The sequence below is a fragment of the Ascaphus truei genome, chromosome 1, assembly GCF_040206685.1.
Source record: "Ascaphus truei isolate aAscTru1 chromosome 1, aAscTru1.hap1, whole genome shotgun sequence".
Classification (NCBI taxonomy): Eukaryota; Metazoa; Chordata; class Amphibia; order Anura; family Ascaphidae; genus Ascaphus; species Ascaphus truei.
In genome coordinates, this window is record NC_134483.1 from 225282205 (window position 1) to 225297468 (window position 15264).

At 44.3% G+C, this 15264-nt stretch overlaps 1 protein-coding gene across 3 annotated transcripts in view; it reads left to right on the forward strand.

Annotated features, from left to right (window-relative positions):
- Nucleotides 1–15264, forward strand: part of EPB41L4A (erythrocyte membrane protein band 4.1 like 4A) — a 403094-nt gene that overhangs the window by 221517 nt on the left and 166313 nt on the right. For all 3 annotated transcript variants that reach the window (XM_075601703.1, XM_075601694.1, XM_075601711.1), the window contains 2 exons: nucleotides 4722–4809; nucleotides 12975–13063. In XM_075601703.1, coding sequence (XP_075457818.1) covers nucleotides 4722–4809; nucleotides 12975–13063 — 177 coding nt within the window. The remainder of the gene's footprint in view (nucleotides 1–4721; nucleotides 4810–12974; nucleotides 13064–15264) is intronic.

Below are 15264 nucleotides of genomic sequence, written 5' to 3' on the forward strand. Positions count from 1 at the left end.
CTGAGCACTCCGTGTGACTGTATCTCTGAGCACTCCATGTGACTGTATCTCTGAGCACTCAATGTGAGTGTATCTCTGAGCACTCCATGTGACTGTATCTCTGAGCACTCCATGTGACTGTATCTCTGAGCACTCCATGTGACTGTATCTCTGAGCACTCCATGTGACAGTCTGCACTCATGGTTACTGTCCCACACTCAGTCACTCCTACCACCCATTGTGACCAAGCACTGCCATCTACAGCACTTATTCCCTCACCTACTGTCTCTGTAAGTTCCCCATCAAACCTCTTAGATTGTAAGCTTTTGGGGGCAGGGATTTCCTTTCCTATTGTCTGATTTTTCTGTGCTTATTGTATTATTATAATTCCCTGTACTGCATTCTTTGTGAAGCACTTAGTACACTTTTGGCGCTATATAAATAAAGACATTCAATACAATACAACATGGGAAGGGTGTTGACCCAGGGAGAAATCTAATTACCATTATTTGTTTTCCTTATGGACATCACTGGATAATGTTTTACTGGGGTTTTTTGTTTGCCTCTGGATCAATATACTGTATACACAAATATAGGATAAATATCTGTCGTCTAAATCCAGCATAGGTTGAATTCGATGGACATGGTCTTCTTTCATCCTTTGTTGAATGCTTTGACAATAGAACACTGTAATGGCAACTGAGATACCTACATCGGGCTAGTCTTAGGCCCGGGCCATGGCGCCTTCGCCCGTGCGGAGGCTGTGGGAAAGCGGGTGCTTTCCCTGGCCATGGTCGACGGGCCGAGGGGGGGCGTTCCGAGGGGCGTCACGGAGCTGGTTCGCCCTCATTGGGCGAACCGCTCACGTGACCTGCGTGTCGCGCCAAGTAGTCAGTTTCAACTGATTTCTTGCGCAACGCGCGCCCCCTCTTGCCTCCCGCGTGCACCCGCACGGCCTGTGCGCGCGATCACTGCCTTAGGCAATCTGATCGCCCCGTGCAGACGCCTCCGCGCGGTCCCCCAAACCAATGGACCCAGCCTTATGGATAGTGCTACTTTCCCGGACACTTCTTTCAAATTGTGAATATATTGAAACGGCTACTTTAGCTACAGTGCACATACCCAACCATTATAGATCTTTGTAGAGAACGGTGCTCAATATAAGTGTGCGCACTTTTTATGTAATCACAGGCATTTTGTAGTCAAAAAATAGGAACACTGCAATTCATCCATAGGGTATAAAAGGGTATAAAAGTCCATCAATCTATTCTGGGGTGGCAAATATAGACCTAGCGGTCAGTACACAGGACTACCGCATATAAGATCCAGATGCAAACCCCTCTTAATGCATAAACATCTCCGCTGCACGGGTCACGGGTATAAATATAAGGGCTATTGCCCATTACCTGCCCCTGTGGGTATCTTGTAGTCCAGCAACCAGGTGTTCCACTGCATGCAATGCTGATGGGTAGTAGCAAGAAGAGGTCGGTAGAGCCAAGGAGCACAGCAACACGAGAAGACCCTGAATAGGGAAATAATTCACGGGCAACTCCAGACTAAAAACGGAAGGGTATTTAATGTATAAACTCACTGTGAGTTTATACATTAAATACCCTTCCGTTTTTAGTGTTGCTGTGCTCCTTGGCTCTACCTACCTCTTCTTGTCACATACCCAACCAGCAGAAAATTGGTTAATTTTACATTATGTGAGACAACGTATTATGTTTTTTAAACATATTTTGGTGTTCAAACTTGCGTTCACCTCTGACTGCAACTCATTTCCATTTCATTCTCTATTAAGTCCGGTCAGCAATGTGCTGTATTTGAAACACGATATGACTATTGTGGAAGGAAATAGGTTTCGCTCTATCCCGAGGCCATTGTAGTAACACCCACACACTGCACATGTGCAGCCCACATTTTTTTCATTTCAGATTTAATATTTCAATGCCGACAAACGGCGAAGAACTTCCCTCTGCTCGCCTGGGGCGGAAACTGAAACACGAGTTTGGCAAATCATTTGAAATAAAATGTGTTTAGGATTGTCAAGGAAATAATAAGTAATGCAAATAAAATGCGCTCGGTGAAATATGTATTCATTGCAGGTTGTATTTCCTGTAATTCTATACACGCATAACTTTACGTTTTTATATTTCGGTGCAGTATTTCTCTTTCATGCCTTTCCCCTACGGTAGGCACTTCTTATTGTGTTGGAATGATTCGCTGATATGCAAATTCATAAATTAATATGTTGCAGAAAATAACATTTTGTCTTAAGTTCTCATTCAGGTTTATTTATACTCCTTATTTAAGAAACAAAAAAATGTTACTCCCTTATATTTTGGAGATTTTCCCCCTCTGTTTTTATATATCTGGGAGAGATATTGTAAAACGTTATTCGGTGTTTTATCTCTTGGTCAGCATTCTACATTGGCGTTTCCTTTGTGAGTGTAGTTATAGGGATTGCTATATTAGTGACATTAGAGGTGAGTTCTTACATAGCTTAAGTTAATTTAAGCTCTTAAAGGAGCAGTCCCTCCTAGGGCAAAGTATTGATACAGTATGCATGTTGAATCGGTTGAAGCAGCAATCCTGCCCATTGATATGAATAGTAGTTTCTGTGTGATAGTGCCCCGGTCAGGGTTTGGGGACCTGTGGAAGACATGCAAACACATCGGTATTAAAGCTTTGCTGTCCATGCAGTAAGCAAAAGGTTTGGGGGATTATTACAATCTTTACCTCATGACCTCTGGTGATACGTCTGTTTGTCAGTCATGGAAAACTAGATTTGAGTTGTGATTTTGTTTGGTCCATTGTGTGAGAAGTAATTATGAAGGAAACTAGGGGTGAGCCTCATTCAGGTAAGTTTTTTTTTTCTAAAAAAATAAATAAATAAGGAGGAGAATTTCAGGGGAATTCTCAGACCTCCTCTCGGGACCAAAGGTCACACCAGGATTAAGAATAGCCAATGCACTTGCACACAGGTGAATACACGAGATTTGCATATGGTTGAATGTTGGGTGGTTGCCGCCTCGTAAATCTGGTCTGCTCAGGGCCATGAGGAGACATTAGAGATCCAGCGATTTATGGGTTAATTAACCTTTTGGGGGATCTATGTATCAAGGCATTTTTAGAGCGAAACCAGGGCATTTTCACTCTGCACCAAGGTATTTTTCTCCAATTCTTCCCTCTCTGCCCCAGCTTGCTGTATGGGGAGTGTCAGTAGGTGGAGTTTGGAAGGAATTACATGGTGCACAGATTATGAGAAGTATCAAACTCTATGTCTCTCTGGACCACTCTTTTTCCCCCTTCTATTTGGCCCTTCAAAATCCACCATATCTGAAGTAACGTAAGGCTAATATTCGACCTCAACTCTGCGCCAAAAAAACAGTACATCTAAACAAATGTTTCTCTAGGTTGATACACAGAGCCCTTGTGCATTAACTCGGGGAGCATCTGGACCAGGGGTAGCCGACTCCAGTTCTCAAGAGCTACCCACGGGTCAGGTATTCAGGATATCCCTGCTTCAGCACAGGTGGCTCAATCATTCAAAGACTGAGCCACTGATTGAGCCACCTGTGCTGAAGCAGGGATATCCTGAACACCTGACCTGTGGGTAGCTCTTGTAGACTCAGATTGAATTGCAACGATCTTTGTAGCGTTATCATCCATAAAACAGGAATTCATGTCATGCATAACTTAGCCTTTACAGCTGCAGTAGCACAAATCTAGTGGATATGGTAATAGCTTCCAGAACGCCATTGTGAAATAAAATATGATTAGAAGAAAATAAATGTTTTTCTCAAACTTCCAGCTTGCAGCTGCATTAAATATAAAAACCTAGTTAATCAGACGGTTGACATCAACTCAAAATTGTTAGAGGAAAAAAGAAACGTCAAAGCCACAAAATGTTATACGTCTTTAAAATGTGGCGTTTAAAGCGGCAAAATCTGAAATACTATTTTTTTTAAATTTTAATAAATCAGTTCTGTAGTATTAGATAATAGTGACTCTGTGTTTTTTAATTCAACTGGTAATGCCATTGTTAATGAGTTTTGATATACTGGGTGTCCTTTGATTTCTATGTCAGGTTTTTTATCCCACCTCCCCAGCAGTGCAAGATCTTTGCAGAACTTCACTGTTTGTAATAATTTGTTGCCAATGTTCCCAAGCAGTTGAGCTGCAAACTGTAACAATAGTCAATGTTACCTTAGTAATAGGATACATTGTAGCTATTGAGATACACTGCCTGACGGATTGATTGAAACTGAAAGGCGGCCATTATGTTAGTCGCACAATCAGGATTTTTTACAGATTTGTAACAGAAGCACCAAACAATTGTCAGCTTATGTTAGAATGCACCAGTATTGTACATTGTCACATGCTTTACATATTCAAATAAGAAAGAATAAAGGGGGGGAGAGGGGAATGGAGCGAATGTAGTATGGCTGTTTTAAATTCTTCCCAATTTTTCCTTTTGACATTCCCTAGATCCTAGGCTGTTGCATATGGTCAAGATTATATAAAGATATATCTTGATGCATTGAGGTTAAGAGGAGTAGCATAAAGACATAAGACACAGTAGCATAAAAAGTCTTCTATTTGAATGAATGTCACTGGGACATGGTGTGAATCTCTTACACACACTCTTACAGGATTGCAAACACTTTCTAGGTCACACTGCTCGGTTACTTTGATTATTTGGATGCAGAAATACCAAGATCTGCTTTTCTTTCTTCTAGGGGTCAGGTGCCTGCTGTAGCTGAATCAAATTATTTAGGAGTCGCCAAATCCCTTGAAATGTATGGAGTTGACCTTCATCCTGTTTATGTAAGTCCGGCCTCAAATAAAAACTACTATTTCCATTTATTTTGTTGACATATTATAATCACAAAAATGCTAAATGAAAAAGCAAAACACAATGATGCTCTTGTAATTTCTGATTTACAGTATGTTGTATGTATGTTTCTTTCTTCTGCTTTTTTTTAAAGTGAATTGTCTACGGCAATTGTTCTGCTCTTTTGCTTCAATCTAGTTGTAAAAATAATGCTTGAGTAAAGATCACATTCACGTGTAGTATTTTAAAGCTGCAGTTCAGTTTTTTTTTACATTTATTTTTTTACTTCAATAGTTTCATGTGTGCAATCTCTAATTAGCTAAAGAACTGTATAGCTGCAGGTCAATTCGTTTTCCATGTATTGATAGGTCGAAATTTGGTGACATATTAAAAGCTGGGATTTGTTTATAATCTGCTTGTCTGGCAGTGGAAGCTCATGAATATTCATGAGCACTCCTGCACTGACATGTGCTAGAGGGAGGGCAGGGCTGACAAAGGGGTGTGCCAGAGCTTGTGACAGGACATGAAGGGGCAGTGCCTTAGCAAATGGCTGTTAAAATAGAATACAAGAAAATTGGTCTTTCAAAGTTGTTTTTTTAAAAACAGAAAATGCTAAAAGTATTTTTTCTTACTACAGAACTGATTTATTTAAAAAAACCACACATGCAGGATATTGACTGAACTGCAGCTTTTAATGGCGGGTGGGGGGAAATGTGCACTTATTATTTATGAGAAATATCGAAAGTGTTGTGGTTTGAAGTTGTAACTTTTGGCACTTTCGCAACAAAGTTTCCGTGCCTCTAGTCTCGAAGATGCAAGAGCAAAGATCATGGCTAGAAATGGGTGCTATTATTAGTTGGTGCTATTATTAGTTGGTGCTATTATTAGTTGGTGCTATTATTAGTTGGTGCTATTATTAGAGTCTAGCGTTTTTCTAAAATGTTGCTGGATATCAGTGATGAGTTTTACTGACACCCCTTTTTTGGGGGTGATTGAAGCACTGTGTTTTGTAGTGTGTGGAAGTAGCAGTCCTACATCCAAGGGATACTCCGTTCCAGAGAAATATTACAACATATAAGAGAGCTGCTGGGCGGCTTCTTTTCTGTGAAGCAATTGGGATAGCGACCTGCTTAGTCTCATTTACTGGGTCACAGGCAGCTTCCTGTCTGCAGCCATGTGAAAGAAACAGTCCCTCACAGGGACAAAGTTTCCTAATGGCGGTGGCATATTTAATAGTTTAAGTGTAGCCTGTTGGCATCTTTAAAAAAAAAAAAAACCCTCCGATCTGTGCTGGAGAGGCTGCGGTAAAAAGGGGGACATGGCTCACATTTGGTGGACATGTCCAGAAATTCAGAAGTACTGGGAAACTATACACAATCTAATAAAAGAGGTCACAGACCTCACAATACCCATTGAACCGTTGACCTACCTATTGGCCAGGCCCCTAGAAACACTGGACCGACCAACAGGCAAATTAATCTCCTTTATTCTTACCGCGGCTAGATGTGCAGTGGCAGCCGCCTGGAAGAAAGTGTCCCCCCCCCCCTCCAAACAGACAGTAAAAAACAGAATTCACGAGGTGATGGAAATGGAGAGGCTGTCAGCCTCTCTGAAAAGGTCCACTACCTCCTTCTACAATATCTGGGACCCATGGTTCACTCAAATGGCCCTGACGCACAGAAATGCCACACAACGATAGAGGAAGGAACCAAAACAGAAAAAGGGATCAAAAGGAACACGCCAAGGCGAGGGAGGATCATACCCCTCCCCCCCTGCCCCCCCCCCTCTCTTCTTTCTTTTCCCCCCCCTTCTCTCCCCCTCTCTGTTTCAATCCTCACGTCACCCCGGCAGACCCTGGAGGAACAGGGGGGCATTGAGGCTTTCCTTTAATATGTTAAAAATTGTGTTAGGCCACAAATGGACTGTAATAGAATATATGTGAAATGTTATAACTGCCTAATAAAACATTTGAAACAAAAAAATAAATAAAAAAAAACAGTCAAGTGTAAGTAATTTAAAATAATTATTTTAATGTTTAATGTTTCTACTCGAGACAAATGTTGTCAATCTTTGTCTAATTGCTTTTGGACAGTTTGTCAAAACTAGAATGTTGTGTGCTTGATTTGGCAAGTAATTATGATGCCATCATTAGTCACACAGATAAACATGTATACTGCAGTGCGCAGGGATTTCCACGGATCCTTCGAGAAAGGGAAAACAAATGAATTGTTCACAGGAAAGCACAATCTGAAAACATTTTGATTTCTAGGATGATTGACTCTTTCTAATGAAGCAAATGACTGCAGTAAACCTCTCCACGATTAGTCGGCAGATTAGTCACCCTTCATTGATATAATATTCCTTGTGTTTAACGTGGAAAAACACTTCTACTGTAGAGCCTTTATGTTTCTCGATTTTTTTCCTCTTATGGGGGGTAATTGTATACAGTCCGAAGTGGCCAATTTTTCGGAGAAAATCCAAATTTTCTTTAATGGAGCTCATCTGGTCTCTTTGGACTATATAGAATTAGGCCCTTAGTTGTATCTATTAATTCACACTCGCGTTATGCCCTAAAAGATACACACTCCTCAAGGTGAATATATACAATACAGTGCAAATATTTCTTTAGGGATTTACTGTATATAAGTGACCATGAACATGAATTTCCTTCTCTGTAATAGCAGGCAGTAGCTATGTTATGCATTAATAATAACCCCTCCACCAACTATAATTAAGTCATACATTTCAGATTATTACAGGTCTGGAAAAAAAGATGCTAAGGAGATGTCCTATGAGTAGTTAACCACTTACTTTTCTACACGCTGTTACCTTAATGCGTTTCTGTATACAATCCCAGGGATAACTGCTCCGATTTTCACTTTTTTTTTAAACGGTGCAAGAGAAAAACTACTGAATAGTTGATAACCACATGTTCACTCCAAACAACTGATACAATAGCAATATGCTCATAAACAAGTGATGTACAAATCTATCTTTACACAGCAGTTCATAGAATGGTTAATGTGGATTCACTTCTTCCGTATTGTTCCAACTAACATAATGCAGATCAGGACAGACTTGTGCACACTCAGGGCCGCCAACAGAAATCATGGGGCCCAGGACAAATGAACAGAGCAGCCCCCCCCAACCCATAGCGCACCTACCACGGAAAAAAAATTTTTAGCACGCAACTTTTACTTAACTGTTTTCTTCTTCTAGTAATATGGAAAAAAAACATTACAATGCAATCTCTTATTTTTATATTTTCAACACAAGACAAAGATACCCAATGCTACATCCAATGTGACAAAAGGCCTGGGGAGGATTCAGTATGGGCCTGGTGGGGGGGGAGGGGGTTAAATATGGGCCTGGCAGGGTTAAGTATGGACCTGGGGGGGGATAAGTATGGTTGGGTGACTAACTGCTTGGGTGGGTGATTGCCTGGGTGGGTGACTGCCCTTGACTGCCTTGGTGGGTGGGTTACTGCCAGAGTGGGTGGGTATCTGAGTGACTGCCTGGGTGGCTGGGTGACTGAGTAACTGCCTTTGGGTGACTGAGTGACTGTCTGGGTGGGTGACTGCCTGGGTGGGTGACTGAGTAACTGCCTTTGGGTGACTGAGTGACTGCCTGGGTGAGTGGGTGGGTGACTGCCTTGACTGAGTGACTGCCTGGGTGGGTGGGTGAGTAACTGCCTTTGGGTGACTGAGTGACTGTCTGGGTGAGTGACTGAGTGACTGCCTGGGTGGGTGACTGAGTAACTGCCTTTGGGTGACTGAGTGACTGCCTGGGTGAGTTGGTGGGTGACTGCCTTGACTGAGTGACTGCCTGGGTGAGTGACTGCGTGACTGCCTGGGTGGGTTAAATATGGGCCTGGCAGGGTTAAGTATGGACCTGGGGGGGGATAAGTATGGTTGGGTGACTAACTGCTTGGGTGGGTGATTGCCTGGGTGGGTGACTGCCCTTGACTGCCTTGGTGGGTGGGTTACTGCCAGAGTGGGTGGGTATCTGAGTGACTGCCTGGGTGGCTGGGTGACTGAGTAACTGCCTTTGGGTGACTGAGTGACTGTCTGGGTGGGTGACTGCCTGGGTGGGTGACTGAGTAACTGCCTTTGGGTGACTGAGTGACTGCCTGGGTGAGTGGGTGGGTGACTGCCTTGACTGAGTGACTGCCTGGGTGGGTGGGTGAGTAACTGCCTTTGGGTGACTGAGTGACTGTCTGGGTGAGTGACTGAGTGACTGCCTGGGTGGGTGACTGAGTAACTGCCTTTGGGTGACTGAGTGACTGCCTGGGTGAGTTGGTGGGTGACTGCCTTGACTGAGTGACTGCCTGGGTGAGTGACTGCGTGACTGCCTGGGTGGGTGACTGAGTGACTGCCTGGGTGGGTGACTGAGTGACTGCCTGGGTGGGTGACTGTGTTACTGCCTTTGGGTGACTGAGTGACTTCCTGGGTGGGTGGGTGGGTGGGTGGGTGAGTGACTGCCTGGGTGGATGACTGAGTGACCGCCTTTGGGTGATTGAGTGACTGCCTGGGTTTGAGTGACTGCCTGGGTGGGTGGGTGAGTGACTGCCTGGGTGGGTGCCTGGGTTTGACTGCCTGGGTGTGTGATTGAGTGACTGCCTGGGTGGGTGGGTGGTATGAGTGACTGCCTGGGTGGGTGAGTGACTGCCTGGGTGGGTGGGTGCCTGAGTTTGACTGCCTGGGTGGGTGGGTGACTGCCTGGGTGGGTGACTGTGTGGGTAGGTGTGTGACTGCCTGGGTGGGTGACTGCGTGACTGCGTGGGTAGGTTTGTGACTGCCTGGGTGGGTGACTGCGTGGGTGGGTGTGTGACTGCCTGGGTGAGTGACTGAGTGACTGCCTTTAGGTGACTGAGTGACTGCCTGGGTGGGTGGGTGAGTGACTGTCTGGGTGGGTGCCTGGGTTTGACTGCCTGGGTGGGTGATTGAGTGACTGCCTGGGTGGGTGTCTGCCTGGGTGGGTGACTGAGTGACTGCCTTGGTTGACTGCCTGGGTGGGTGAGTGACTGACTGCCTGGGTGGGTGATTGAGTGACTGCCTGGGTGGGTGTCTGCCTGGGTGGGTGACTGAGTGACTGCCTTGGTTGAATGCCTGGGTGGGTGAGTGACTGACTGCCAGGGTGGATTACTGACCTTGACCGGGTGGGTGCTATTTCCGGCTTCCCTGCCTGCCAGACACTTCCCCCGCAGCGCTGCTGCCCGGGGTGCGAGGTAGGCACGGGGGGTAGACTGAGTGGGGCAAGACTGGTGGGCTAATTCCAGTGGGAGCATTCCCCCATCCTCCCCCCGGCCCCTGGTCCCTGGACCGCGGCTGCTGCGTGGGATAAGCTGGGTTGGCGGGCGCGGGGGAAGCTGGGTTGGCAGGCGCGGGGGAAGCTGGGTTGGCAGGCACAGGGGGAGCTGGGTTGGCAGGCACAGGGGGAGCTGGGTTGGCAGGCACAGGGGGAGCTGGGTTGGCAGGCGCGGGGGAAGCTGGGTTGGCAGGCACAGGGGGAGCTGGGTTGGCAGGCACAGGGGGAGCTGGGTTGGCAGGCACCCTGCTTCCCTGCGCATGCGTGCTGAGACCTCCGCTCTGCACATGCACACAGGGATCAGCAGCAATTTTTTTTTCTGCCACTTTTTCAATTTTTTTTAATAAAACGGGCACGGTCGCGCAGGGGGCCCGGGACGCCAACCCCGGCAGACTCCCCCCCCCCCCGTCCCCCGTCTTGGCAATGTGTCTTTACAAGCTTCTGATACAGCTGTGCATAATGACCGTTATTGATCCAGATGCAAAGTAATGATTTACCCAATATTTATTGGCTCAGTACAAATTTACTTAACCTCTTAGTTGCCATCAGCTGCAGGTTCCCAAAGTGTGTGATCTTCTGCTTTATGTGTACAAGTGATCATACTTACATAGCCACTGTTGCTACAAATCTCGATCTTATTCATATTTGCTCTTTTGTTTGAAAGGTAGATTAAGTTTATTTCATTGTATAGTTCCCTAAACACCATATCTGCAGCAGCAATTGATATTTGCGTCTAGTTTACCTGATTTGACAGGAAGAGTTACATTTTAGAGTGGGAAAGAACCAGGAGGATCAAAAAGCAAGACAAGTTTTGGTCTAAATAACTTATCTGTGTAATTGGCTTTCTTAGAAAGGTGCAATCCCCAAATGAACTAATCTGTGTCCTGTGAAAGATAATGTATTCCCTTTTCTTCCAGTCTGCTAAATACATGCATATCAGCTGCTTTTCTTTATCGCTTGACTAAAGAGGGCTGGGGTGGGCAATGCCAGTCCTCAAGGGCCAGCAATAGGTCAGGTTTTAAGGATATCTCTGCTTCAGCACTGGTGGTTCAATCACGGACTGAAGCACGGATTTCCTGCAAATCTGACCTGTTCGAGGCCCTTGAGGACTGGAGTTGCCCACCCCTGAAATATGGCATGATAATTACTTTATAATTAACAATTCATCCTATCACTAAAATACGTCAGATATAGATAGTAAAAACCCTTGAAAGATTTTGTTCAACATGTAAATGTTAAAAGTTTAAAATGATAATTGCCAGGTTCTTTTTTTTTGTAAGAAAGCGGTCAATCAGAAACATTTACCTATTAAACATACAGGAAGCAATGTCCTGAGCTCACGTTTATCCAGGCAGGGACTGCTCCTTGGCAGACAGGAGGTTGTGGCTGTGTCAGTGTGCGTTCGATATCCGCCTCTCCTGTGCAGTGCATTCTCTGATCCCACTCTTTTATTCACAAGGAGATTTAGAGGCTATATTACCCTTTATACACTTTGATTCTCATTATCATTATAAGATACTGGGAGTTTATTTTCGGGCTGTAATATTGACCTCTCACCTTAAATACAGGCATACCCCGGTTTAAGGACACTCACTTTAAGTACACTCACGAGTAAGGACATATCGCCCAATAAGCAAACGGCAGCTCGCGCATGCGCCTGTCAGCACGTCCTGAACAGCAATACCGGCTCCCTACCTGTACCGAAGCTGTGCGCAAGCAGGGATACTATAAATGCGTTATTTACATCAGTTAGGCCCATATATGACGATTGCAGTACAGTACATGCGTCGATAAGTGGAGAAAAGGGAGTGCTTCACTTTAAGTACATTTTCACTTTACATACATGCTCCGGTCCCAATGCGTACGTTAATGCGGGGTATGCCTGCATGAGCTTCTGTGTGTAACCGAGTTCTGTTTGTACACGTGACACGGATATCTTCCCCTCTAATAGGCTGATTTTTGTGGACTTTTACAGTTTGATCACATCCCAGCACGCTGACTCTCCATGTAGAAATTTTAATTTACATTAATGTGTCCTTCCTGCCTCTAACCATAACTGGAAAAACGAATACATGCTGTGCAGTCAATTACAGACATAAAGGTTTCACTAATCTAAATATTTTCATTTCATTACCCTTGTGTCGAGGACTTTGTTATATTACCAATGTTATTGCATTTTAACCTAATTCAGTTTGTGATGGAGTGTACACTTTGTGTGAAGGCGTAATGAAGTGGTATTTAAGCATGGAATACATATTTTATACTTGTACATGATAATAATGATTGCATCCACACAACCCCTTGTCTTGCTACTAAGGGGACAACAATAAGAGAGATTGGCGGACTCTAGAACTAACGTGACATTCTAAAGGAAATGCTCTGGTTTCAGAAAGGGCGTCTCCCGTAAATGTCATGAGACCAGTGATTATAAGAGAGCGAGAGCCTGTGAATGATACTCCCAGTAGGTATTCCGCACATTACTGTCAGTCGAGTACATTAGATATGTAACAACAATGGATCCCATAAGTGCTGGGGTAATAAACCTTTAAGTATTAACGAACTAACACCCAAACACATAGTCAATATAGTAAGAAGTGAATGTGCAGTTAATTATTCCCCCAACTCCATCCACTTGCTTTAATGCACCTCCACTATGCTACAAGGAATTTGACAGCAAATTATGTATAGTGTCTGGGAATTTGTGCTTTGCTTGTCACAGTCATTATGTCTTGTACAGTAGTACTTCCCTTGGAATATAAGCAGTACGTCCCTTGGAATATAAGCAGTACTTCCCTTGGAATATAAGTGCCAATTAAACCTGTTCATGATTTTTATTTTCTATTTTTTCCAGGGGGAAAACAACTTTGAATATTTTTTAGGACTAACTCCCGTAGGACTGGTTGCCTACAAGAATAAGAAACAAGTGGGGAAGTATTTCTGGTACGTACTTGCCCTGGAGTTATTTGACGCTGCTCTATATTAACAGGGGATGTTTTTGAGTAATGTGCACTTATTGATTGAATCCTGGAAAAGTCCAGTGTGCTGGAAGCTGCATGCGGTACTGTAGCTATACACAGCAAGTTCCATGCTGCTTGTCCTTCTCCCTTGATCACAGGGGACACCTTGAATTATTTAGACATTTTGTATATGTACAATTAAGTTAAAATCACCAAGTGTAGTCACGCACATCACAACAGAGGAAAAAGTACCCAGATAAGAAGTAGTTGGCCTCTTATAGGGAGCAAGCACGGATGGAGCGCTGTGCGGAACGACACTGAGTGATTTTAACTTAATTGTACGTTTTTAAAGGCTTTTTCGATAATCCAAGCTTTTTTGCTCGTTCATTATTTTGGATTTATGGATTGGAGTTGTAGAATTGTGAGAGCACTCAGCCATAGCATATACGGTATTCTTTATTTGATCAATTTCTCAAATAAAAATGTGTCTACAAACTCTGCAAATCTATACGTGGAAGTGCAAAGTATGTGAAAAGCGCAATAGCAAACATTGTAGAATACACACAATGAGACCTTTTATTTGTGTGTAGCTACAGGCTCATATGTATCCCAAAAAAAGATAGCCCTCACCAAAAAGGTGAGTCATCTTTATTTCCTTAACATCTTCTTTTTATTGCACGTTTCCCATTGTAATGCAGTAAAATGATAAAATACGCCAGTTCTGTATACTTTATCTTATCATGAACTGTAGTATGTGATCAGGAAAAGGGTAGAGTAAGGGAAATATGTACAAAAAACTGTAACAGTCCTATTGAAATTGCATTTGTAATTTATCAGTTCCAGTTCTTCATGTATTCAGTATACTGTACATACAGATGTACCCAGGCTATTTGTCTCTGGCACCGCGGCAAACTGCTGAGCGCGACCGCCCTGGCGCCAGCGGATTAAGGCCTCGTCCAGGGTGATGCTGAGCGGGCTCGTGCAGGCCGCGATGGAACACATTGTTGCAATGTGTGTGGGCAGCGTGAGCGAGCGCCTGCGCATGCACGGCGCGTTGCTGCATGCCGAAGCAAGCAAATTTGATTGTGCCGCTCGCTGGCGCGTCTCGTGAGTGTTTCGCCCAATGAGGACGAACCAGCTCTGTGACGTTATGGCCGCGCCCCCCGACACGCTGGCTTGGAAAAGTAGGGCCAAGCAGAGCACGTGACGTCGCCACGCACGAGCACAAGCGCGCTCGCTCCCTGCCTGGCCACGGCCTTACTCTGCAGGGCGTCCAATCCGGAAGCATAGTCCCGCGGCAGCGATGGTGCGGCCGGCATAGTCTCCGGAGACGCGGCTTTTTGCTTTTTCAGTCGCCGTGCCGGAGACAGCAAGTCCTGCTACATCTGTATTCTATATCCTGATAAAAGGATTATATCATTATGCAAGCAGTAAGATTATTTTATCTGGATGAGAACTTGCATGCTTGTATGTGACAGTGGGGGGGACACCTTTTTTTTATTCTTTGGACTAACAGTAGAATTTCAAGATAAGCTTTTGAGTTACACTCCCTTCAAGAGAAAAAGAGTGGTTCAGTATTTGTTGATCTGATGAAGAAAGGGTGTCTCTTGAAAGCCTATCTTAAAATTGTACTGTTCGTCAAACAATTTGGGTATTACCTGCTGGTATAAAATGTACTTATGCACTACTAAACCTGGACTAAAGGTGTTGTTCACTAAACAGCAATAGCTGTTCAAGATTGTTAATGGACATTCACTTATGTCACTAATAAATACTTGTATCCTGGGGTGGAACTAAAGGAGTGTGGGCAGTGCTAGTAAAAAAAAAATTAACCTCCTAAACCGAATCCTACCTGTGGGGTTGTGCACGTGCGGCACGATGGTGGAGGGAGCCTACACAAGTGGTAATTGCGGAAGTTGGGCCTAACTTCTGTTTTAGTCCCAACGGACACAGGTAGCGCCTAGGAAGGGTAGGGGAGAGAGAGGCAGGAATGCTGTTCCGGCTGCTAAATAAGGCTGTGGGAGGAATGGCCCCTAACAGCTGTGGGCTCTGGTGCATCTGCACCGGCTGTACCTATGGTACACCCGCCTCTTCTTGTATCTGTGAAATACTAATCTTTTCAATGCTTTTGTTATATAGATGACTAAAGTAAGACATGGAAATGTTTCCCCAAACTTAAGTACT